General features: G+C 44.4%; 1 protein-coding gene across 1 annotated transcript; it reads right to left on the bottom strand.

Moving 5' to 3' along the window:
* Positions 1-1,153: 1,153 nt before the first annotated feature.
* Positions 1,154-25,570, bottom strand: LGI3 (leucine rich repeat LGI family member 3). Its single transcript, XM_087706064.1, has 8 exons — positions 25,175-25,570; positions 18,416-18,487; positions 14,955-15,026; positions 13,125-13,196; positions 7,113-7,184; positions 5,527-5,696; positions 3,780-3,944; positions 1,154-2,947 (listed from the first exon to the last, which is right to left on the bottom strand). The coding sequence occupies exons 1-8, from the start codon at positions 25,375-25,377 to the stop codon at positions 2,130-2,132; spliced, it is 1,644 nt and encodes a 547-aa protein (XP_087562190.1). The 5' UTR covers positions 25,378-25,570; the 3' UTR covers positions 1,154-2,129.
* Between the last annotated feature and the right edge of the window lie 1,300 nt (positions 25,571-26,870).

Genomic DNA, 26,870 nt, shown 5'->3' with positions numbered 1-26,870 from the left:
AAAGTGGTTGTGATTTACCTCAGGATGTTCCTGTTCTGTTGATTTACCTGATGATGCTTCTGTTTGTCTCCTGAAAATATATTTATTTACATAAAACTGCCAATTTGTATCAATGTCTCTGACTCCATTTGGACACCAGCTGCGCAATTCCCTGACAAATCTGATCAAAGGAAATATTTGGCTGGAGACCATATCACACCACACCAGTCCTCACTATTAATCTTCCCCTGCAAAGGCTCTTCACTGCCAATTCACAACCTGCCCACCTCACAGTTCATTCCACACAGGAACATGTCACCTGAACAGGTGTATCCCTTAAGTAACCCAGCTAAAAATGAAAAGCTTCCCACCCAAAGCACCAACTGAGCTCTGCCCTCACAAAGCCAATGCTACAGATACAGAGATGAGGGTTGCTTAGAATGTCTTTTGAGCATCAACTGCATCTCGTCTTTTGAGATGGGGAAACCCAAAAGGCTAAAGGAAGTGGCAGATGTTGTGGTCCACGAGAACCAGCTGTGTAACCTCTTCCGTATTCACAATAGCCCCATAGTTTGTGACAAGGGATGGATGAGGACAGCATATGTGGCAGAAGAACCAATACCTCTGTTCCCATCTGGACACCAATATCAGACACTTGTATTAATAATAATGCACTTGCATTATTCAGGGAAAACTAAAAAGTATATTGGCATCATTTTTGAAGCCTTTTACCCAATATCTGGAGTACAGACTAGATAAAATAGATTTTACAGGTGGATTGAAACACAAAGCAGTTTAAGGACAAAGTTCTCCAAACTTTTTAAAAAAAAGGTATTGGCAGAAACCCAGGATACTTCCAAAACGTCCTGCCTTTGGAGTAGGATTTTTCTCATTACTTGTAGTTGTAAGGTCAGGGTGGAAAGGTGAACCTCAAATTAGCCAGCTACATTCCTACCCCAGGATTTAGATACCTGATTGGAATATAAGATCCAAGATATAAACCCATAGAGAAATTGCTATCTCTTCTCCAGAAATCTACCTTTGGACCTAGAAGTGGGGGCTGCACCCCTCTTGCTTCCTTGACCTGCATCTGCAGGTACACACTTTGGATGGAAAGGAGGCAACAGACCTGGATAACAAGCAGACTTTGTTTTAAAAAAATATGCAAAGGGACTTTCTCCTGAGCAGGCACAGACAGGATTTTATTAGGTTTCCATTTTCAATTCAAGCTCAAAACTTCTTTTGTTTAGAATCATTTAATATTTTTAAAGTAGGCGGGAAAATTTAGCCCAAACCATCACATGCTTTTTAGAAAACCTTCTTGCTGAGGTGGTATTTGGAAAGGTAATTGTGTAAGTTTCATGAAATGAAAAAGGAAGGTGAAAAAGGAGCTCAACCTGGCCACCCTAAATCTTAGTACCAACACTGTCCTCCCACCCTCCAAAACAGAGAGACGAATAGATGGGAATGCTTTATCCTGGCTGTCCTTGTTTAGTGATCACAGATGGGACTAGCAGCTTGGTCTTTAAGCGAACCAGCCACTAAGTGGAAGTTGACTTGTATGAAGTAGTTCTCCATTGCCTCCTAAAAACAATCCCTTAGAAGCAGCAAAGGTGAAAGAAACATGACAATGATTTGGTGAACACAATTTTAGTTGCCCTTAAAGACAAATAAACAAAGCATAACCATTTCAGATTATAATGTGGAAGCCTCTTGTAATTATTCTGCAGGAAACCAATTGCTACCTAAGACGCCAATCCATGCAGTCTTTGAAGGAAAGCCTTCCAAAGTCATTTTCATAGCTATGAGGATATACTAGTGAAAATAGCATATACTGTGAGGATATATTAGAGTTTGTGTGTGTCTCTATAGGTAATTTATGTGCAACTCTTGTGTGGTCTCACGCTTGGGCAACTAATCCAGGACTCTGGCAAGATACACCCAAGCTAATAAGATCCTTTCATAATCTTTTATGTTCATGAGGAACAGAAGGAACAGTTGAATAGGACGTAAAAAAGAGACTGTCAGTAGCCGTGTCCCAGTGATGATTCTGCTCAGTTGCCACTGAATGCTGCAAGGACTTCAGCAGAATAGTAGGGCTGGTGTGGTGCCTGTTGGGGAGGAACGTGAGGAGGAAATACTCATCCCTCCTACAAGCTGAGGTCTACGACAATATGCTTGTAAACCAGTGTGTTCCCCTTGAAGCTGGGGGCTAAGAGGACACTCATGGCCTCCAAAGGGATGGACTGGAAAGCCCGTGGAGCTTGGACAGAGAGTTCCTGGAACTTCACAAATTTTTGCTTGTCTTCATCCCAAAGGTAGATGTGGGTAAAGGAGAAGTCACTCCCCAAAGCCATGTAAAGTTGCTGAGAGATCTTGAAAGGCTCCATTACCATGGAGCCTCGGGAGGGCAAGGTCTGCACCTCTGTGAATCGCAGCCCTTCCCACCTGACCACCTTGGAGTCTCCAATGTAACGGCTCAGGCATAAGTAGTTGTCTCTCTTCATCTGGAAATGCTTGACCATCTGGACATCCAGCACTTCTGCGACGTCCCCCCAGTGAGCAAACTGCTTCTGGGAGCGATTCCACTGGTAGATGATCGGGGCCTGGGAGCTGCTGGAAATGATCAGCCGGGATTTCCCATCCACCTCTAGGTACTCCACGTCCGTGTCCCGATGCCATGAGTGCAGGTCCTGGTGGGGATAGAAGCCATTCTGGTTCCAGCGATAGAGGCTGGTGGAGCCTGCCTTGGAGCTGTCGGCAATGACGAAGAACCATTCGCCGTCAATCTGGAAAGCCTCAATGTCATTGGGCTTCCGGATCTTCTGGCTGTCTATATCTTGGATCTTAATGAACTTGTCAATGTTGGTGTCCCAGCGGTAAATATAAGAGCCTCCAAAAAGCTGAGCCACCACAACGTACAGCTGGGATTCTACCACGATTGGTTTGCAGTAAACGGCAGAGTGAGCTGCAAGAGAGAAACGAGAGAAAAAGCATTGTTACTGTGACATTGTGCGGCTTGTGTGTTGTGGCCTCTCAGCTGCCACCCCATCCAGTAGCAAAATCAGAGGAGGAGGAGGAGGCATGGGCTCTGAGAGCTCCGAGGGGAAACAGCGAGTGGAGCTGTCAGAGAGAGGGGGGGGAGAGGGGGGAGGGAGAGAGAGAGACAGGCGGAGCCTGGGCCATCCGTCAGCCCTCAGATGGAGAGACAACAGCCCCCAGATTTGGAGGTGGCTGATGAGGAAGAGAAGGAACAGCTGGGTCCAGTGCCTGGCATGCGGCTCGCAGAAGGCAGAGGAGAGGAGAGCAATGAGAATCTATGGGCCAGACCTTGGGATGGAAGAGCCACCGCTGCTAGCGAAACCCCACCCTACCTCTGGGGATAAAAGACACAGGGTGGTGATGAATAGATTTGGCAGACAACTATTCATCTTCCGGACAGAGGGATTTGTTAGCCTGTGGTGAGATGGAAACTTTTTGCCGGGGCTGCCAGCACTTCCATTAAAGGAATCTTTGAATTAACTTTGCCATGTTTGGGGAGCTGGGTCAGAACATTGTGGTTGTCATTTATGTCTATGGGTTTTTTTTTGTGATCTTCTTGTTTAATATTGTTGAGATAGGCAGCCATAAAAGTATTTTTTTATGAAGTCTGCAGGGTTTTGATAGCTTTTTGACAGCCCAGGGTAAGCTTGGTCCCTTAAAGATTTCTCATTCCAGACTGCAAATGGTTCGTCTTTAGTTTGCTTTCCAGGCACACCAGGGTGAATGATGTCCCCTTTTGACCTGCAGGTGTGGCTTACCAGGGATGCGGTCAAAATCCCGCAGTTTGCGCTCAACGTAGTCCCACTTCAGGATGGTGCAGCTGCTGGAACTTGGCTGAGCCAGAGCCACATAGAGATCGCTGGAGTACATGAATGGCTCAGCAGACACAGACTGGAAAGGCAGCACCTGATGCACCACGAAATCTGGGAGAGAGTGGAAACAATCGTGTTTAGGGGGTCCTTGGAGGAATTTACATTCGAGATACCAGAACCACAAAATACACTTTCCAGTCAAGGATCTTCTCCATGCAGGAGCATTTGCTATAGATGTTTTTAAAACATTTGCCAATTTTTAATATGCAGTCATTTCCTTCCTTTTTGCTTAATAAATATATGATGACTTTTGCCCAATTACAAGGGTTACAATTTATGTGGTTTTACAATAAATCAACACAACAAATATTTTAAAAAGACTTCATCAAAGCTATTTATTATTTCAGACTGAAAAATATTTTTTCTTGGTAAACGTTAGTGCCTTTTAACGATAGTGCCAGAAAAGCCTCTTTAGATATCACATAATGACAATTTCAAAATAAGATAATGTCCTATATTTGAACACAATTTGGCCTTGATGTACTATATTTGACGTATCAGCCGATCACAAAGTGAACTTTGGCACCTGCAGCTCCTTTACATATGCAATCTTCTTTTTTTAGAAATTCTTGCAGCCTCACTGAAAATGTGTCAAATAACATCAATAGTACTTTTAAAGTTAACTAACGCAAATCTTGTAATTTTACAAATAAATCCACCCCTACGCCTGTGACACTTCTGGAAATAGGAAATATTAGCACCAGCGACTTCTCATCTTACTAGATAACCTTTATAAATACAATTCAATACAATGCAATACAATAGCAGAGTTGGAAGGGACCTTGGAGGTCTTCTAGTCCAACCCCCTGCCTAGGCAGGAAACCCTATACCATTTCAGACAAATGGCTATCCAACATCTTCTTAAAGACTTTCAGTGTTGATGCATTCACAACTTCTGGAGGCAAGTTGTTCCACTGGTTAATTGTTCTCACTGTCAGGAAATTTCTCCAAAGTTCTAAGTTGCTTTTCTCCTTGATGAGTTGCCACCCATTGCTTCTTGTTCTACCCTCAGGTGCTTGGAGAATAGTTTGATTCCCTCTTTTTTGTGGCAACCACAGATATTGGAACACTGCTATCGTGTCTCCCCTAGTCCTTCTTTCTATTAAACTAGACATACCCAGTTCCTGCAACCGTTCTTCATATGTTTTAGTCTCCAGTCCCCTAATCATCTTTGTTGCTCGTCTCTGCACTCTTTCTAGAGTCTCCACATCTTTCCTACATCATGGTGACCAAAACTGAATGCCATATTCCAAGTGTGGCCTTACTAAGGCATTATAAAGTGGTATTAACCCTTCATGTGATCTTGATTCTATCCCTCTGTTTATGCAGTCTAGAACTGTGTTGGCTTTTTTGGCAGCTGCCACACACGGCTGGCTCCTATTTAAATGGTTGTCCACTAGGACTCCAAGATCGCTCTCACAGTTACTAATATTGAGCAAGGTACCACCTATATTGTACCTGTGCATGGAAATCCAAATGTTTGGAAGTTGTCAAGGGAATTTAGGCAACTTCATGCTAAGCCCCAGAAGCACCTGGAGAACATGTATGTCAATTTGATCAATCAAACGTTGACCTAATTTATGAGTTCTGATGCCGTTTCTTAAGACAGTTGCGCAAAGACACCCATTCCTACCTGTGGTGATACAGTCGAAGTTCTTTAGAGGAAGCTCTCTGATCTTCTGGCCTTGGTACTGAGGAGGACCACCACAGAAAATGGCAGGCATGCTTGCGTTGGTGTTCTCCATCCATTCCACCAGCCATTTGATCTTGCAATCACAAGTCAAAGAATTGCCCCGAAGGTCTCTGTGGGGATGGAAAATGTGGGGACTGTCATTGAACTCCTCCAGTCTCAGTTCTTATGACAAGGCCTTGAAGTCCTCAAAGAAAGAGGTGTGGAAAGCAAGTGTGGAGATGGAGGTCAGTTCTCTCATGGAAGAACTACAAATGTAAATTCAGTTCTAGCATCTTTCTTTCTGGTGTGAGGCCTTCAAACCACATACTTTACTGAATTAACCCATTTGCTGCCCTTGTGTATGGAACCACAAACCTTTCATTGTTTGCAGAGTGGGTACAAGCTGAACCACATGCACAACAGGAAAATGTTACAGCCTCAAAAAAGTTAGGATGATTCCTAATAATGTAATCAGCAGAAGATGAGGACAAAAATTTTTGTGCCATCCATAACATAGTCCAATACCGTCCTTTTTTTTTTTAATGGAATGTTTTACGTTACACCAATTAAGGTTTGGAGCATCCTGTTACATATCTGAAAAGTCTCTACTCCTAGCCATTGAACTCAAGTGTTTTCTGCCCCTATTCCCTGCTCATGTGCCCTCCGAGGAAATTGGAATTCAGCTCGCATTGTCTGACTTCCAATTTATTATACTTTTAATTGTTACAGAATGGGCTAAGGAAGTGTGCAAGTTATATCTTTAAAAATCTGGAATACCCTCCACCCATGTGTGTGTGTGTGTGTGTGTGTGTGTGTGTGTGTGTGTGTGCGTGTGTCTATGTGTTGCATTTGTGCTGATAAATAAATAAATAAAGGGAGACTAGTATAGATCTATTTCAAGCTATTTAGCTCTCATCAGCTAGCCATACCCTTACTGGGATTTGAACCTGTGCTGTATTACATATTAAGCAGTTGTGTTAACCACTAAGCCACAAGGTTCTCCTCCAAATGCAACACAAATGTAACAAAGGCAACAGTAAAAATAATGGCTTTCTGTCGTGATGGTCTCTTGTGACGAGCCGATAGACAGAGAAAGGAAGCAGTCTGCTTCCTCCCATATTTGGGCATACCAGGGGTTGTGGCACTAAATACATATATATATGTATACATATATTCTCTCTGTGGTTTCATTGGAAAAATAGTAGGGGTGTGTGTGTTTAAATCATGTTCTCTCCTGTTCCATTCATTATTTACATTGATTGATTTTGGAACTTTGTCTTTCATTCCCCGTGGCTTGTTTCATCCAAAGCCTCCCCATTAACTATCTTGGGTTATTGTAGTGATGAAATTAATGATCATATATTTCTAGTTTCAGAAAGAATTCGCCAGGCTACAGTGGAATATACAAAAAAGTGAGATCACTGCAAATGGTGCAGATTCTGTAATTTGTGCAGTTTGCATGATGATGTCATGTTGCTTATCTAATGGACACCCATGCACTATTATTCCTTATTTTTATAGTATTTACAACCAAAAGAGAACCTTACAGATCACTAAGGATATCCAAAGGCTTCAGGAGATCTCTGGGCAGCGTCTGCAGGTTGTTGTTGGCCAAAGATCTGGAAGAAAAGAGGGAGGGACAACTATTTTATGCCAAACATTTCATGATCCTCAAATTAAGACTGAACAATGAAAGGTAGGCTTGCAGTGTAGGACTACAACTATGTGTTTGGAACATACTTCAATGTGCTTATCCTTTTATATATATATATATATATATATATATATATATATATATATATATATATATATATATATATATATATATATATATATATATATATATATATATATATATATATATATATATATATATATATATATATATATATACACATATATACATATATACATATATATATACATATATATATATACATATATATATATATATATATATATATATATATATATATATACATATATGTATGTATGTATGCATGCATGTATGTATATATGTATATATGTATGTATGTATACACGTATACACACACACACACACACACACACACACACACACACACATATATATAAACAGACCCAGGAAACTACAGACCAATCAGCCTAACATCAATACCTGTGAAGATACTGGAAAAAATAATCAAAAAACAGATTTGTGAACATCTAGAAACGAATAAAACAGTGGTGGCATTCAATTTTTTTTACTACTGATTCTCTGGGTATAGCTTGGAGGGCTTGGTGGGCAAGGTGTAGCATGGTGTGGCTTGGTGGACGTGGTGTGGCTTGGTGGTTGTGGCAGGAGAAAGATATTGTAAAATCTCCTGGCGCAGTGGTTAAATGCAGCACTGCAGGCTACTGCTAGATCAGCAGTTCAGCGGTTCAAATCTCACCGGCTCAGGGTTGACTCAGCCTTCCATCCTTCCGAGGTGGGTAAAATGAGGACCCAGATTGTTGGGGGCAATATGCTGACTCTCTGTAAACCGCTTAGAGAGGCCTGAAAGGCCTATGAAGCGGTATATAAGTCTACTGCTATTGCTCTCCCGACTCCTGGGGGAAGGATACTGCAATATCCCCATTCCCACCCTACTCCACGGGAAGGATATTTAAGGTGACCATATTTTCAGATTGGTAAAGAGGGACACCATTGACCGGTGGGATGGTGGTGGTGGGGGTTGATTAAAATTTTTATATTTTGTCAAAAGGTCACAAAAGACGATTACATGACCCCAGGACACTGAAACCATCATAAATATGAATCTGTTGCCAAACATCAAAATTTTGATCACATGACCATGAGTATGCTGCAACGGTCGCTAAGTGTGAAAAATGGTCGCTAAGTGTGAAAAATGGTCGCTAAGTGTGAAAAATGGTTATCAGTCACTTTTTTCAATGCCATTGTAACTTTGGTCACTAAATGAACTGTTTAAAAGCTAAGGCTAGCTTGCATTATAATGCCTTATGCTAGCTTACATTTTGGATTTGGATTTGGATTTTATTCAACTTGTATGCCGCCCTATTCCCAAGGGACTCAGGGCGGCTCACAAACTGGAAGGGAAGGGAACAATACATAAAAAAAGAAAACAAAAACAGACAACAATACAGAGCCAGTTTAAAAGGTCTCAACAAGCACACCAATTCGAGTGGGGATGGAACTCAGCAGCCCCAGGCCTGCTGGAACAGCCAGATCTTAATGGCTTTACGGAAAGCCTGAAGGGTGGTGAGGGTCCGAATCTCCACAGAGAGATCGTTCCAGAGGGCCGGAGCAGCCACAGAGAAGGCCCTTCTCCGGGTGGTCGCCAGTCGGCATTGGCTGGTAGATGGAATTCGGAGGAGGCCTAGTCTGTGGGATCTAATAGGTCTTTGGGAGGTGATTTTCAAGAGAGAGAAGCTAAACTCATAAACACTCAAGGAATTTGTCTTTGATGAATATGCTCTCAGTGTACATAAAGAAAAATAAAATAGAATACATTCATCAAGAATCATAAGCTACAACACTTAGTGATAGTCACTAAAGCCTGGAGGATTGCTCCCTCTGTGCTTCTTTAAAACAGTATATGTTAGAATAGAATAACAGAGTTGGAAGGCACCTTGGAGATCTTCTAGTCTAACCCCCTCCTTAGGAAGGAAACCCTACACCATTTCAGAAAAATGGTTATCCAACATCTTTTTAAAAACTTCCAGTGTTGGAACATTCACAACTTCTCTCCTTGATTAGTTTCCACCCATTGCTTCTTGTTCTACCCTCACGTGCCTTGGAGAATAGTTTGACTCCCTCTTCTTTGTGGCAACCCCTGAGATATTGGAACATTGCTATCATGTCTCTCCTAGTCCTTCTTTTCATTAAACTAGACATATCTAGTTCCAGAAACAGTTCCTCATATGTTTTGGCCTCCAGTCTCCTAATCATCTTTGTTGCTCTTCTGATTTGTGACTGTTTTTCTCCTTTATGACCACTGCACCATCCTCATGACCACATGATCAAAATTTGCTTGGCACCTGGCATGTGTTCATGATAGTTGCAGTATCCAGGATTATGCAATCACCATTTGTTACTTTCCCAGCTGGTTTCCAACAAGCAAAATGACCAGGAAAAGCCAAACTTGCTTAATGACTGCATGGTTCACTTAACAATTGCAGTGACTCACTTAACAACTGTGGAAAGAAAGGTCATGAAATGAGGAACCATCTTGCTTCGCAATGGAAATTTTAGGGTCAATTGTGGTTGTAAATCGAGGTCTAGCTGTACAGTATATGGAAATAATCCCAGTCCCTTAAAATTGAAGTGTGCTTGCGTTGCATTCTAAACAACAAAATATCCAACCATTTTTTTCTTAAATATTTTAAGCAAATGTTGTACAAAATCTCCCAATGCAATAAGCTTAACACTGTATCCTGAAGTGTTGGAATATAAAAACTGTCTCCTTCACATAGTATGTGAAAATAGCAATGAATTTAAACGTATGAATTTAAAACTAAGTTTGGCGCTATTGTTTATTAGCCAATGTTGCACTCTATTTTGTACCAAATGCTTCCGTATCAGAAAACACCCATGTTCTTCTATTCCAGACACCTGTAATGACCCCAAAGGACAGCTATTTGTCTATGACCTTCTATAACAAATTCATGGCTTTATACAGAGATACAGTAATATCAACACCCAATTCTGCTCACTGGGTAGTTTTCAGATAACTGCTATTTGAGGAGAAGTTTTAGAAGTTACTTGCAATCTTGTGGCGAGTTTGCTGTTTAATCTGCTAGTTTTGCAAAAGGTGAAACTACACAGCCGTAAAAATAATTCCTGTTGCTCAATGCAGCTGTGCTGAGCTGCTTTCCTGGCATGATTTGGAAGATATTTGGTCACAGTGGATCAAATGTGGATAAGAGAGCCAGTTTGCCTAGTAGTGGTTCAGGCACCAGACAAGAAATCTGGAGTTTCTAGTCCCATTTTAGGCATGAAAACCTGCTTGGAAGAAATGAAGCCAGTCACTCCTTTTTCCCCTTCTTTCCTTCCTTCCTCCTTTCCTTCCTTCCTTCCTTCCTTCCTTCCTCCTTTTCTTCCTTCTTTTCCTTCCTTCCTTCTTTCCTTCCCTCTTTCTTTCCTTTCCTTCCTTCTTTCCTTCCTTCCCTAACTTTCTTTCCCCCTCCCCTTCTCTGTTGTGGGGAGTCGGAAGGAGCATTAGATCTGCTCACTGCCTTAAAAGTGGGATTTTTTAAAAAATGGCTTTTTAAAAAAGTGATTTCAGCAGGGATGCCTTTAGTACTCTCCCCATCCGTCCTCCCATCCTCCTTCCAAAAAGTTGATTTAAAAAGCCAGCGATCCCCGCCCGTTTCTCCAGCATTCCTGATTCAGGGGCAGAGTCCGAGACAGGTGCCTGGGCGCACCCTGTTCCCCCCTCAAGGCTTCGTGTTAAAGCCAAAAAGGACCTCCACAGAAATGGCTCCAGGAAAGCAGGGCAGGGAGAGATGCTGGAGAGCAGCTTTCGCCTACAGCCTTGGGAGGAGGGGGGTGTTTGCAACCCTGCCCTGTTTGGTGCCCCTCGTTGCTTGAAATGGGGTGCTCTGTTTGGGGGAGGGATGCAGGAGGTCCAAATAAGAGGCGGGCTCAGCCTCCGCTGGGATGGAGCAAGCAGAAGGAAAGGCAAGAGCAGGGGGGATGGGATTTCACTGGCAGTTGCAAAGCAGCCTTCCACCGATTGCCTTCCCCCAATGCCCCCCAACCCTTTCAAAAGCCACCCCCATCACCAGCCTCTCCCAACCGGATCCCCACCTGCCTCCTCACTGCGCTGCCGCTGGCGGAAAGCTGTCGCTCTCCCTGCAGAAAAACGGCCCGCGTCAGAGCGCGCAGGAGGGGAGGAAGGGAAACCACTGCCTCTACAAGCCACATTGGGAACGACACTTCAGAGAAATAAAAACATTTTTTTAACGGCGTCCTTTTTAAAATTTTCTTTCTTTTGGAAAATCAGGATTTTTTGAACATGCCGCGGGACACGGGACAAATTATTAAAAATTGTGACTGTCCCACCAAAATTGGGACATCTGATCTAAGGATATTGCAAAATCTCCATTCCCTCCTGACTCCTGGTGGAAGTATACTGCAAAATCTCCATTCCCTCCCAATCAGCTGGGCCTCGGGAGGCAGGGAATAGATGGGGGCGGGGCCAGTCAGCAGTGGCATTTATCAGTTCTCCAAACTACTCAAAATTTCCGCTACCAGTTCTCCAGAATGGGTCAGAACTTGCTGAATACCACCTCTGAAGTAAAGTTAGAACTATTAGCCAGCATGGGTTTGTTAAAAACATATCATGCCAAACCAATCTTATTTCATTCTTTGTCTAAAGTGACTAAATTTGTAGACCAGCGAAATGTTGTGGACATGGTATATTTAGACTTCAGCAAGGTGTTTAATAAAGCAGACCACAACCGGCTATTCCAAAATGTGGAATAGACAGCATCACCACCAGATGGATTTGTAACTGGCTAACAAACCATACTCAGCAAGTAGGCCTTAATGGTACTTTGTCTACATGAAAAGAAGGAAGCGGTGGAGTACCACAAGGTTCTGTCTTAGGCCCAATACTCTTCAATATCTTCATAAATGACTGTGATGAGGGGAATAAAAGGGAACTTGTCAAATATGCAGATGACACTAAGCTAGCAGGAATAGACAACACCCCAGAAGACAAGCTCAGGATCCAAAAAGATCTTGAACCATGGGCCATATCCAACAATATGAAATTTAATGTGGAGAAAAGCAAAGTTTTATACCTGGGCAGGGAAAACCAAAGGTACAAGGACAGATTAGGTGAAACCTGGCTCAAAAACAACAACTTTGAGATGGACCTTAGAGTCCTAGTGGACAATCACTGAGCCATCAGTGTGCAGGAAAAGCCAAAAAAACCTAATACAATCCTTGGTTGTATAAACAGAGGACAAGAGCCAAAATCACGTGAAGTATTAGTACCGCTTTGTAAAGCCTTAGTAACTCTACTCCTGGAATCCTGCATCCAGTTTTGGTCCCCACATTACAAAAATGATGTTGAGACTTTGGAAAAAGTGCAGGGAAGAACAACTAAAATGATAAAAGGCCTGGAGACAAAAATATATGAAGAATGATTGCAAGATTTGGGTTTGTCCAGTCTAAAGAAAAGAAGAATTAGTGAGATGATAACAAACTTCCAGTATTTAAAGGGCTGCCCCAAAGAAGAGGGGGTCAAATTATTTTCCAAAGCACCAGAAGCAAACGGATGGAAACTGATCAAGGAGACATCCAAACCTAGAAATAAGGAGAAAGTGTCTAACACTGAGGACAATTAACCAGTGGAACTCTTTGCCACCAGAAGGTGTGGGTGCTCCATCACTGGAGGTTTTCAAGAAGAGACTGGACAGTCACTTGTCTGAGATGGTATAGGTTCTCCTGCTTGAGCAAGGGGTTGGACTAGAAGACCTCCAAGGTCCCTTCCAGCTTATTCTATTCTAAAGATACTTTAGCCAGATATGCGTGAAATGAGCTGTGTGCATTTGTGCAATTCAAAACTCACAGATGTGTCAGGGACTTAAGCCCACGAAAGGCATTTTTTGACAGAGACTGGATGTCATTGTTCTCGATGAACCTGGGTAAACAAAAAACAAGATGGCAAGGACATATTCTGATAAGGTCCCACTACATTTTCTCCATCACCCCCTCCCGCCCCACTTTCCTCTGACAACAAATCCCTTTTCCCTTCATTTAGGTTTTTCCAAAGAAGACCCAGATGTCCGTCAAACACAGTCCCTCACTTCCATCCTTTCCATCTTTGAAGGTGCCACCCATAGCTGGGACACGGAAGGCAGAGAATAGATGGGGGCGGGGCCAGCAAGAGGTGATATTTACCGGTTCTCTGAACTACTCAAAAATTTTGCTACCAGTTCTCTAGAACTGGTCAGAACCTGCTGAATACTACCTCTGGAACAGTGGTGGGTTCGGACTGGTCGGCTGAACCGGTAGTGGTATGGTGGCCTGGGTTGCTGGATCTGGCAGCGACCCAGGCCTGCCACGCCCCCAAACCGGTTCCCCAGTCTTTGCTACCATGGCCGGCATATTTCTGTGCATGCGCAGATATACACAGCGACGCACGCCATCTCAGTGGACCGGTAGTAAACCGGTTAGTAACCTACCACTGTTCTGGAGTCTCCCTTTTCTATGACACCTGGGCTAAAATAAAGAGTGAGCAGATGCCCCTGCAGGGATATTGAAGCCCAGAGTCGACACTCCTGGGAGAAATGTGGTGGCTGGGTTTTGCTTCATGGCAAAGATCCAGCGTGGGATTTGATTGGTACCTCAATGCAGGTGTCCTGCAACCAGCCCTGGAGCAGAAAATGCCACCCGTGTCTCTGTCTGTAGAAGATTATTAACAGGGTTGATCTTGCTACAGGCAGAAGTGAGACAGCCTATGCCAGAGGAAGGAGCTTCCCATGCTGAGGGGGAAGTGTCCCCCTGTAGTTATGATGAAGAGGAAGAACTAGGTCTGTGATTGTGAACCTATGGCATGTGTGCCAGAGGTGGGAGATAGAACCCTCGCATGGGCACATGCACTGTCGCCAGCTGCTCTTCTGGTTTCTGCCAGCCAGCTGATCTTCATGGGTGCCAGAGGGCTAGAAAACAGCCTGAAAAATGCCCCCAAAACAGGCTGGTTTTGGATGGTTTTCAGGCTATTTTTCAGGCCATTTTCCGGGTATTTTTGGACCGTTTTCAGGGTCATTTTTCGCCTGAAAAGCCCCTCAAAAGCCTGAAAACCCCTCTCAGAACAGCTAAAGATGGCCAAAAAACAGACATGCATGCGCTGGCCAACTGGTCTTCAGGTTTCCGGTGCTTGGGCATGCACACATGCGCATGCATGCACGCACGTTCCGGTTTGGGCACTCGGTGCCAAAAAGGTTTGCCATCACTGAACTAGGTGCTGTCCTTGAAGAAGGGAGAGAAACGGTGCCAGATCCAAGGATGCTAAGCCTCTTTCAGTATGTCAGTAGGTGACTACAGATCAGAGGGGGCATTCGGCCGGTTTGTCCCAGTTCGGGCGAACCGGTGGCAGTGGCGGCAGGAGGCTCTGCCCTCCCACACCCAGATATCATCACGGACACTCTGTACCATGCACAGGTTTTGTGCATGCGCAGAAGTGCCGTGCGTGTGTTCCCAGTTCCAAACCAGTAGTGAAGGTAAAAGGATTTTATGCCTGTTCCAGATTCTTCCTGTAATTCTTCCCTACTTCTCCAGCCAAGACATTCATATTTTAACCCTGCATGTCGTTTCCCCTCCCCCCCCCCACAAAAAAAGGCCCAGGTCACCCCACACTCTGACTAAGGACCAGAGAAAGTCTGCTAATATTCCATACAGGTATTGCAGGTGAGAAAGGCCGGTGAACGTGTTGTCTCTGATCAAGGAAAATTTGTTGGAATTCAGCAACCTGCAAGAAGGAACAAAGAAAGAAGCAAGTGTTAAAACTGGGGACAAGCCAAGGCAGGCAAAAGAGCCTGCCCACATTTTGTTCAAGATTTCCCAAATAGCGCTGCAGGTTGTTTTAACTCTTGCATTTTTATTTCAGTTCAGTTCAATTTTTACACTTAGCTGGGATTACGTAACTCATAACTGGCCTTTTAAGATATCAGGCTGTTGGATGGAGGGGGTGTCCCAAAAGTGATGACAGTGGCCCCGATTTCATGATCAAAGCACCCCTCTTTTTTATGTACATTGGGTTAAACCTTAAAAGGGATGGGGCTTGGATCATGCAGTTGTATTTCACATGACTTTTTTAGTCATGAAAAATATACCGATACAATTATCTATGAACTGGCTTTGCTAAATTAACACCAAGGATGGATGGATGGATGGATGGATGGATGGATGGATGGATGGAAAGATGCATAGATGATAGGTAGAAGGTAGATAGATGATTGATAGAAAGATAGAAAGATAGAAAGAGATAGATAATGGATGGATGGAAAGATGCATAGATGATAGGTAGAAGGAAGGAAGGAAGGAAGGAAGGAAGGAAGGAAGGTAGATAGATAGATAGATAGATAGATAGATAGATATAAATAAATAAAAAGATAGAAAGATAGATAATGGATGGGTGGATGGAAAGATGCATAGATGATAGGTAGAAGGTAGATAGATAGATAGATAGATAGATAGATAGATAGATAGATAGATAGATAGATAGATAGATAGATAGATAGATGATAGGTAGGTAGGTAGGTAGGTAGATGGTAGGTAGGTGGGTGGGTAGGTAGGTAGATAGATAGATAGATAGATAGATAGATAGATAGATAGATATAAATAAATAAAAAGATAGAAAGATAGATAATGGATGGGTGGATGGAAAGATGCATAGATGATAGGTAGAAGGTAGATAGATAGATAGATAGATAGATAGATAGATAGATAGATAGATAGATAGATAGATAGATAGATGATAGGTAGGTAGGTAGGTAGGTAGATGGTAGGTAGGTGGGTGGGTAGGTAGGTAGATAGATAGATAGATAGATAGATAGATAGATAGATAGATAGATAGATAGATAGATAGATAGATAGATAGATAGATAGATAGATAGATATAGAAAGATAGATAATGGATGGATGGATAGATGATATATAGAAGATAAATTGACAGATTAGATAGATGGGTGGGTGGTGAGTGGATAGATGATGGTTAGATAATGGATGGATAAATGATAGATGGAAAATAGATATAGATGAGAGAGAGAGAGAGAGAGTTGAAGAGAAGGCTCTGTTTTAATACAACACAGTATGTTATTTCAGTACAATGATATTTATAGCACACATGTCACTGCGACACATTAAAAGGAGTGAGGCTTCTGTTGTTTCCTTCTACTGCCATCTTGACTTTTTCAAACCCCTTTTCTGTCGTTCTTTAGTACCGCAGTATCCCTTTTTCTCTCTACCCTATTCTAGGCTCCTTCCAGAATCAAATGACCCACTTAGCAACTCAGGCATATGCAAACGTTATCTGAACCAGGGCACAAGAGATGCTTGGTGTGAACTCTCATAGCCGCTTCGTGGAGAATTGTTAAGAGACGCACAGTGTAGCATGAAGGAAAAATCTGGAGGTTAAGGGTGCCACGTCATCCGAATCAGCCCCCTCCCCCACTCCAACGGAGACGGAGAATGGCTGCATCTTCTCCAGGACTGTAAAAACATTAGATGCAAAACTTCAGAACTTAAAATTGACTGCTGCAAAGGTAGAACTGTTAGACAGAGGTGGGTTGCTTCCAGCATTACTGCCAGTTCGGTGCGCAAAAGATTTTGTGCTCCGTGCAGGTGCGCATTTCCACCTTAAAAGGTATGTGCATGCACACGTTAGAAAAGGGGAAAACATTGCATTGCACTGAAAATCAAGATGGTGCTGCTCCCGATAGAACCAGTTTGGGGGTGTGGCAGGCCGAATTACTACCTACTCGGCCGTAGCACTCCGAACTGGTAGGAACCCTGCCTCTGCTCTTAGACCTTATAAATGAAGGTTTTAATAATTTAATCAGCTTAAAATTATAAATGAAATATAAGAACTTAAGTGTGGGGGATCTGCCATTTGTTGGAGACCTGGGGATTCCCCCCACCCCATTAATCCTCTGCTCCCTGTTTGAAATTTCTGCATATTCATATGAGATTGCAAGAAAAATCAGTTTTTCTGATCCAAATATTCAAAGCCGTGTTAAAACCCATGCACTGCCTGCAAGAGGAATGAATGGAAAACTACGATCAATTAATCAACCAACGAATCGATCAAAGTATTTCACAAACTTAAGAGGAGACATGAATTCACGTTAACAAATCCGTCAATCAACAGCCCAAGTGCCCCTTTTGCAACGGGGAACTTAATTGAAATAGGGCTAAGACAGTAACGGCGAACATGCTGTATAGATGTCAAGGGTAACACACCCCAACATTTTGGGTGACACACCCATATTCACTCAAACCCAGCAACAACCATTCCCCAAAACACGTCCTGTTCTCACACCATTTTCAGAGGCTACGGAAACAATGTGAGAACAGGACATGCTTCCACACAGTTTTCAGAGGCTGCAGAGGCCTCTGTGATGGACTTGTGGGTGTGGGGGCAGGGTCCTGAATTTTCAACTGGGCGGGAAAACCTGGAAGGTTTCAGATTTGGGTTTTCCCAGATGTGCCAACGTGACATCTCTAATAAAGTGGAACTTTGAGGAAATTCAAGCCTTGGAGTTTTCTTTCGTTGGGGGTATTTCTTGGAACCCTGACACATTCTTCCATTCCACCTCTCTCAAATCCACTTTTCTGATTCTAGGCTCCTTGTCCTCCTTCAAAAAGGAGATGGGGGGAGGGGTGGGCTTCATGAAATTTGGGGAAAGGGCCCTCCTTCTTGGAAAAAGGGCTCTGCCAACTCTTGCCTCAAAGGGACCCCCCCAAACCAAAAGGAAGAGAGTGATGGTTTCCCACCCCACTCCACACATCTAGTCCTAGAAACCACCAAAGTTCTACTTACTCCTTGGAGAGCATCATTCAACCTTGGCAGCTCCCAAATTCTGGGAAATTCTGGGAGCTGAAGTCCACCCTTTGGAGAGTTGCCAAGGTGGAGAAACCCAGGCCCCCAAATGCCGTAGCACCAGATAGGAAGATGTGTGGACCATGCTATGAAAAGCATGGGACCTCTGCCTTCCTGCCAGCTCCCGAGAAATTCCCGTGGCCAAATACCCCTAGGCAGGCATTCCCCTGGCCACGCGCTTTGTGGGGGGGGGTCTGAACTGACCACCCAGGCCCCTGTTCCCCCTCTTCAGACAACCGTTGGGCAGATAGACGTACAGGAACTGCAGGGACGGAAGATGTGCGAAGGCCGCTTCCTTCAACTCGCTGAAGCCTGCATTGATCAGGGTCCTGCAAAAGAGGAGGGGGAGAGAAATCAACGAGGAGTCGTTGTAGAGGATGCCTGGGCTGCCTGCAGTCATGGGGTCCGAAGCCCACTGTTGTGGCCTGTCAGCTGCCAGCCCCTCCAGCAGTCAAATCAGAGGAAGAGGAAGAGGCGTGGGAGTCAGGGTCAGCATCAAGGCAACCTGGGAGTTCCAAGGGGGAAGAGAGGAAAGGAGCTGTCAGAGAGAGAGCCAGAGGCGGAGCCTGGGCTGCCCGTCAGTCCTCAGATGGAGAGTCAACAGCCCCCAGATCTGAAGATGGCTGATGAGGAAGAGGAGGAACAGCTGGGCCCAGTGCCTGACGCATGGCTGTGCAGAAGGCAGAGGAGAGGAGAGCAGTGGAAATCTATGGGCCGGTCCTTGGGACAGAAGAGCCATTGCTGCTAGCAAAACCCCACCCTACCTCTGGGGATAAAAGACAGGGGGAGGAGATGAACAGATGTGGCAGACAACTATTCATCTTCTGGCCGGCTGGACTTTTAGCCTGCAGTGAGAGAGAAACTTTTTGCCAGGGCTGTCGGCACTCACTCCTAAATAAAGGAATCATTGATTTAACTACAGAGGGTTTGTTGTGTTCGGGGAGCTGGGTCAGAATACCCACCGGTATCCACAGCAAGCCTATCAAGATCTATCAATGTCTTGGTCAATGTTTCCCCCAAAAAACTTTGTAGCTATCAAATGTACAGAATGTTGGCCAGCTAGATGGCAGCACGTCACTGAATTTGGCTACTCTGGAGTGCTAACTTTTCAATTTAAAATATTTAACACTTAATAGTACTGAACATTTATTAATTTCCTATATATTTATGTTGAAATAAATAACAAATTAATTAGCTTAATAATATTTCTTATTAAAGCATTATTTAGTGGTATAAAAAAAACAATGTCAATATTTTGTAACATTTAAATAATATTTAAATCAATAAGAAGTGAACATTCAATAATAGTAATATTTCAAGGTATGTACATAAATAATATTTCAAAATAATTTTTAAAATCATATTTCAAAATATTTAAATAAATTAAATAATAATTCATATCAATATAGCGCTAAAAAATCCAAGAACTGAATCCTGCATTGTTCCCAGAATACGCCATGAAGTTCAGGAGAGTTGCCATGAGAAATTACGCTGGTGACATTTGTGTGATTTGTGGAGTCATTTGCATGATGTCACAACACAGGTGCCTGTCACCTGCCTGCATATGGACGCCTCCCTCAGAGTCTTAGAGAACGCAGAAGTGCCCCCTCCCAACCGTCTATAGGAAGCCTCTTGGACTACCTTCGGAGTAGGGTCAAATAAGTCAAAATGGACACCCAACATCAATCACACTGTCCCAGCCATTTGGTCTGAAATGGTATAGGACAGGGGTCCTCAAATTACGGCTTACTGTAATCAGGACTTACCTTCGCAAGCCCCGCGGACTGGAACTGAAAGGTAAGGCCAACAATTTTGGGCTGCCGAGGCATTCTGGAGGTGAAGGAGCTGAAAAATGGGGTGCGCAGTTACCCCCAGAAGGCCAAAAAACTGGCAAAAACAGCCCATTTTAATTTTTTTAATTTTTTTTTTACTTTTTATTTTGTTTATGCAAACTTCACATCTTTGCAACACATTACACTTCTTTTACATATCTTTTGTGATTTTTTTTATCTGTACATATAAGTCTTGTATAGCTATAACTTTATATATATGTTCATTTATATTATTTCATACATGTTTTTTCTTCATTCTATATATAACATTCTATATATTCTTTTTTTAATAAATTTTTTATTTCTCATATATACATTCACAATTATATAATCTCAGGATATGTTGTTAATAATATGTATTTATAACAATTTTTCTCCCCTACAATTGACGATATAATTGAGATTGCTTTCTTACCATCCCATACACCCATCTTATTTTACAACAATCCTACTTCTCCTTCCTTCCTTCCCTCCTTTCTTTTGTCCTTCCCTCCTTCCTTCCCCCTTCCTTCCCTCCTTTCTTCTCTCCTTCTCTCCTTCCTTCCCTCCTTCCTTCCCTCCTTTCTTCTCTCCTTCTCTCCTTTCTTCCTTCCCTCCTTTCTTCCCTCCTTTCTTCTCTCCTTCATTCCCTCCTTCCTTCCCTCCTTTCTTCTCTCCTTCTCTCCTTCCTTCCCTCCTTGCTTCCCTCCCTTCTTTCTTCCCTCCTTCACTTCCTCCTTCCTTTCCCTCCTTTCTTCTCTCCTTCTTCCTTCCCTTCTTCCTTCCCTCCTTTCTTCTCTCCTTCCTTCCTTCCTCCTCTCCTTTCCCTTCTCTCCTTCCCTTTCCTCTCCTCTGCTCTTCCCCTCTTCTTCCCTTTCCTCCCCTCTCTCCTACTCTTGCATTCACATTCTATATATTCTATGTGTAACAACCTTCATTTTGCACTTATTTCCTATTATTTATTTGCTACAGCCTACAAATTAAAAAACAACTACAAAACCGGAAAATGATTAAAAGATAGAAATACAAAAAAACAGCCAGTTTTTCATCTCCCCTGCCTCCAGAAGATAGATACAGAGGGAGACAGAAAGAGAGAGGAAAGAATTGCTATAAAACTGAGTTTCCTGAAATTGACCACTAGACTCCTAAACAACTGAAAAAAACCACCCAGTGAAAAGAAAAGGCAACCAAAAGAGCAGCATGTAAACAAAAGCAAAGAAAACGCCTCCAGGAGCAAAACAAATTAAAGTTGCATTGTTAAATGGACTGTTAAATTGACCACGCCCACCTAGTCACATGATCTAGCCATTCCCCCCCCCCCCCGTCACATGCCCACCCAGCCTCACCCATCCAGCCGTTCTGCCCCCCCAACAGTCAGAGGGACCGTGAATTGGCTCCCTGTTTAAAAAGTTTGAGGACCCCTGTTTGAGCAAGGGTTTGGACTAGAAGACCTCCCAGATCCCTTCCAAACTCTGTTGTTCTCACTAAAGCCATCCCCTTGATTCTTTTGAGCACCCCCTGTGGACACCCCACCCCAAGCCTTCCGGGGTTCCTCCCCTACCCTCTGAGCTGGCTCTCCTCTCTGTCCTGCAGCTAAGGAACTGCAACAGTCGGACACCCCCGAGGTGGAGAGGACGCCTTGAATGCGTTCTGTCCCATTGTGATTCATGAACGTTGCTTGGCAAGGAGCCCCCAGAGCACTTTAGCAAATCAATGTTGGCCCACAGGTGTTGTCTCGCATCCCAACCATTTCCGGCGGGTGGGGTTAGGTTTGGCTGGAGGGGCTGCCGCAATGTTGGCCATTAAGAGGGACGAAATGCCCGAAGGCGTTTAGCCTTCTGAATATTGATAGGTTCCTGTTGTTTTTTTATTAAACACACATTAAAACATTGGACCCAGTGTAACCGTCCTGGCAATGTTATATTCCATACTAGAATATAAAGTTGGTCTATTCGGTATTTACAAATATAAGGATATCGTATTTCCCTCCTTGTTGCTTTGATCTTGTCTTATACATCTTCACTGTTATGGTTTCATACATAATTCTAATCTCCATTCTGTAAATCTTAGTTGTTGCTTATTTGGGGTCTTTCCTTTTTTGTTCCAACCATCGATAAAATTTATCCCAGATCTTAAAATATTCTGATTTGTCTTTGTTCTCCAATTCCCACGTCAATTTATCAATTTCAGCACAAATTAGAATTTTCCTAATTACTTTCTTTTCTTGTGGAATTTCTCTCTTTTTTCCAGTTTTGGGCAAAGACCATTCTTGCTGCCATAATAGTATGTATTATTAAGTCAATTACCTCCTTGTTATATTTATCATTTATGATTCCCAAGAGAAATAGTTCTGGTTTGAATTCTATTTCCTTTTCCGTTATCTCTATCAGCCACCTTTGAATTTTCCACCAATATTTGTGTTTTTTGGCACAACCACCACATATGGTAGTACATGCCTGATTCATGAATAGTGAGAGATTCCTGAAACCCCTTTGCACCAGGCCCCAAACTGAAGAAAACAGGGATATATTGAATTATGCAAGATGGTGTTTTCTGGATAGCTTTGATTATTGCTACTTGAGACTGATGGAAGTCAAGCATCTGTGATGACACTTGGCTGGAGAGAAGGGTGTTGGAAAGCACATGGACAGAGGTCCCAATCTGAACATAATGGCAACCTACCCCCAACAAAATGCAATCAAAATTGTATTCATTTCTATACTGCCCATCTCACCTAAGGATTTGCATTGTGCAGCACTGCAGAAATGGTGTCTTGGCAGCACTGAAGTTTTAGCAACTTCCTACAGAATTGCAGATTTAAAGCACTGGGGGAAAAACAACCTTGAAGGTCATCTGTTCCAGCCCACTAAAGCAAACCATTAGAGAAGGAAGCTGCAACTACGACATGTCACCATCCAGCTTCTGCTGAAATGAGTCCTCCAAGGCGAGCCCACCCATTCACCCCCCATTATTTGGTAGTCATTCTGTTCTCTAGAGTTGTAACCCTTAGTATGTTTCCCCAAACATTCCAACAGAATGTCTTCCTTTTTACTTGTATTTGTTTTTCAGCCTCTCCTACTCCAGGTCCTTCTACAGTGTGAAGATACAGAACAACAGAATTGGAAGGGACCTTGGGGGTCTTCTAATCCCCTCCCTGCTTGAGCAGGAAACTCCATCCCATTTCAGATAAGTGATTGTCCAATCTCTTCTTTAAAACCTCTGATGATGGAGCACCCACAACTTCTGGTGGCAGCCCCTCAAACATTGGAAGACTGCTATCATGTCACTATATAGGAGACCACATATATTATCTCTCCTTAATGTTCACAGACCTTCCTTTTGGAACATTAGTCAACTCTGCCACCCATCCAGTCACTCAACTTATAATATTTCAAACTATATCCACAAATTGACAACTAATTATCATACCCTTCAAAACTTATCATCCTGAGATAGGGAAGGGTAGGAAGAGTAGGAAGAGAGGACATGAAGGGGAAGAAGAGGAGATGAGTTGGGGAGAGGAAGGGGAAGAAGAAAAGGGAAAGGAGAGGAGGAAAGAAGAAAGTAGAGAAGAAGAGAGGGAGGGAGAAAAAAGTAGGGTTGTGGCAAAATAAAATAGGTGTATGGGATGGTAAGTAAAGCAATCCCAATTATATTTTTTAATTTTTATATGGACAAATCAATGTTCAAAAGTATTAATACACAAGGTGAATAATAACTATGAGAATGCATACCTGCAAATGTATGCATGGGATTAAAAATTTAAAAAACTTTTTTATATAAAAAAAAGAAGTTATTATCCTGGACAAGCCCCCACCCAAGACCTTATAGGCTGATCTAATTTTCTCCTTGTTGGGATTTCCACTGAGTCACAAAGTAACCACATAGGCTGTCTTTGCACACTATGAGGGAACACACACACACACACACACACACACACACACACACACGCATTTATACAACCACATAGTGAACTTTCTTAGCCACTGAAACATACATTGACTTGCTAACGGTGTTGTGTGAGCACAGCTGTTCTTTGGATTATCAGCTTGATAAGAAGTTTCTATCTTCAGGGCAGAGATGGCTTGGATGGGAGAACCATGATGCTGTATATGCGCCCCAGATGGGGGGTTGGACTGGAGGATCTCCACCATCCCTTCCCACTCTTATTATTCTCTTCTGTTCCTCTTTCTGGGATCCAAGATATGTATCCATCCCATCCTCCTCTCTTTCAGACCCAAAGGCAGATCCACAAGAAGCACACGCACAAGAGGAGGGGTCAGAGGGAAGGTTGGCTGTGACAAAAGCAACTGGCCAAAACAAAAACAAGTGACTCATGTTTTTCTACCACACCTTCACAACAGCAACCAGTTCAGTCACTCTGAGAAGTGGGCAGGCATCCCTCCCTAGGCTTTTTTTTTGGGGGGGGGTCTCTTTCTCCCTCAAAGGGGAGGCTGAGAAGCCCTGATCCCCCTCGACTGCTGGAGGGGAAGGGTCTGAAGTACCCCTTAGAGGATGGGTCGCCCACCCACATTCTGCTCCCTTCCACCAGAGTGGAGAACTTTAGCATCACCTCCTGGGGCAAAGATGCTTTTCAGTGCTGCATCCGGAGCAGGAGGGACCAGCCTGGGGAAGAAGATGCTCTGGTTCCCCCCCACAAGGATGGAGAGGAAGTTCCCCCCCCCCCGCCCTCCACACACACACTTCTCAAGAATCAAAGCCACAGGGTGTATGTGATATATATCCTCTCCGTGCCCCTCACCAGCCTTCTAGATATGGAGCCCACCACCCAATCCATGCCTTTTCCCCCTCCCCTGAAATGTTGGGAAAAGGGGGTTTCACCTCCTTTGTTCTGCTCCTGCCTGCTCACCTCCTCCCCATCCTCTCTCTTTAACACCCCGCACCCCAGCCCTCCTCCTCTCGCCAAGTTTCTCTCCCCCCTGGCTCCCAAAAAGTTGTTTGCGGTGCTGAAAATACACACAGAAGAACACAACAGAGAAGAACACAACAGAAGAGCAGCACAGAGTTGGGAAAGGGGACTTTGGAGGTCCTCTAAGACCTGCCACCACCACCACCACCACTAAGCAGGAGACCCCACACCACCATTTCAGACAAATGGGTCTCCTTCCCCACTCCCACCCGCAACCTCTCCCACCTCCCTCAATTCTCCCCACCCCAGCAAGGGGGCTCCGTTTTGCCACTCACAGAGAGATGACGTCCCGTGCCAGGTTCTTTGGCACTGCCTTGGAGTCCACGCAGAAAGCCGTGTCGCGGGTGCAGGAGCAGCTGGGGGGGCAGGGGGGCGGCCGGGGGGCTCGGCGAGAGGCCACCGGCCCCCAGCAGCCGAGCAGGCCCAACAAGGAGAGGAAGAGGAGGGAGCCTCTGCCCCAGCGCTGCAGCCCAGCCATCGCTTCTGCCCAGGTGCCACCGGCTGCGTCCCCGCAGCAGCCGCCTCCGGGCTGGCCGGCTTTCCTCCGCCGCGGCTGCCTGGATGGAGGGATGGAGGATTGGATGCTGCGGCGGCAGCTGAAGCCCAACTGGGCGAGCGGGATGCTTCAGCACCTGCAGAAGAGAGCAGAGCTCGGCTTCTCCGCCCGGCGCGGGGGTGGCAGCCAGGGAGGGAGGGAGGGAGAGGGAGCGGGCTGCAAGTGCCAGCCCCGGGTGGGAGGGGGAGAAGAGGGGGAGTAAGGAAGAGGTGGGGACTCCTGAGGTCATCGGGATAGAGGGGAAGGGAAGCACATGGCATCAGGGACTCCTGGGGGGGGGTGAAAGAGGGGAGGGAGGGGGAAGAGAGGGAGGGGGCTGCAAATGCTAGTTCTCCCCCGGGTGGGGGGAAGGCGGAGAGAGGGGGGCAAGGAAGTACTGGGGACTCCCGAGAGCATCGGGGATGGAGGGGAAGGAAATCACATGGCATCAAACGCTCTTGGGTGGAGTGAAAGAGGGGAGGGAGGGGGGAGGGGCTGCAAATACCAGACCTGAGAGGCGGGGGAGGGCAGGTTAAGGAAGCGCTGGAGACTCCTGAGAGCATCAGGATGGAGGGGAAGAATAGCACATGGCAACAGGAGCTGGGTGTGTGTGTGTGTGAAAGGGGAGGGAGGAGGAAGCATCCCCCAACTTTGGAACTAAGACAAAGGACCATTTGAGGAACTCCATGCAAGGAGACCCCTAACACTGCCAGAGATGCTCAAAGGGGCACAAGGCTTGGGTTGCAGAGAGAGGGGAGCAACCCACCCAAACAGGATACGGACTTTTGAGGGGGCAGAGAAGTTCCCAGGATGGTGGGCTGCGTCTCTGCCGGTGCTGGGGCCACTGCTAATCCTGGGCCACTCGGGGGTCATTGGCCCTGGTCTTAAGACGGATTTGTACCATGCATCTTCTCGGCTCCTGAGCTGCTTTGCCAAGACCTGCCTGGCATCTCTGTGGGCATCTCAAATTTGACAGGCATAAAACAAAAGCCAACTTTAAGGAGCCATGATTGGCTGTGGAGGAAGCTGTGAAAGTTCGAATAATATGGAATAATATGGAAAGTTATAATTGATCTAAACAAGATTGAGCTAGATTTCTTTTCTTTTTTTAATTCAAGCCTTTCATTTCTTCCTCTCGCTATGCCTGACTACATTTTTATGCTTTGCATAATACTGCATGCCATAAAAGGAATTAATGCAAATAGCACTGAACGTAGGTACAAGGGGTTCTCAACTCATGACCACAAGCGATCCCAAAATTTCTGCTGGTATGTGAAATAGTGGTCGAATGAGTTCGGCCCCATTTTACAACCTTTCCTGCCACAGTTGTTAAGCGAATCGCTGCAGTTGTTAAAATAGCGACACAGTTGTTAAATGAACCTGGCTGGTCGGGAGGTTGCAAAAGTTGATCGCGTGAAGGTGAGTCACTGCAGCCA

The sequence above is a fragment of the Thamnophis sirtalis genome, unplaced genomic scaffold (genome assembly GCF_051295495.1).
Source record: "Thamnophis sirtalis isolate CommonGarterSnake01/CBP01778 unplaced genomic scaffold, rThaSir2_p1.2 scaffold_2, whole genome shotgun sequence".
Lineage (NCBI taxonomy): Eukaryota > Metazoa > Chordata > Lepidosauria > Squamata > Natricidae > Thamnophis > Thamnophis sirtalis.
The sequence above is the reverse complement of the archived record's forward strand: the minus strand, read 5'-3'. Positions and strand labels throughout refer to the sequence as shown.

Bases quoted from the DNA above. Each gene is read 5' to 3' on its own strand.
- LGI3 (XM_087706064.1), bottom strand. From the start codon at position 25,377: ATGGCTGGGCTGCAGCGCTGGGGCAGAGGCTCCCTCCTCTTCCTCTCC. The intron at 5,697-7,112 runs GTAAGGTTCTCT...CCATCCCCACAG, and splicing joins TTGGATATCCTTAGTGATCT to AGACCTTCGGGGCAATTCTT. The intron at 3,945-5,526 runs GTAGGAATGGGT...ACTCTCTCCCAG, and splicing joins CTTCGACTGTATCACCACAG to ATTTCGTGGTGCATCAGGTG.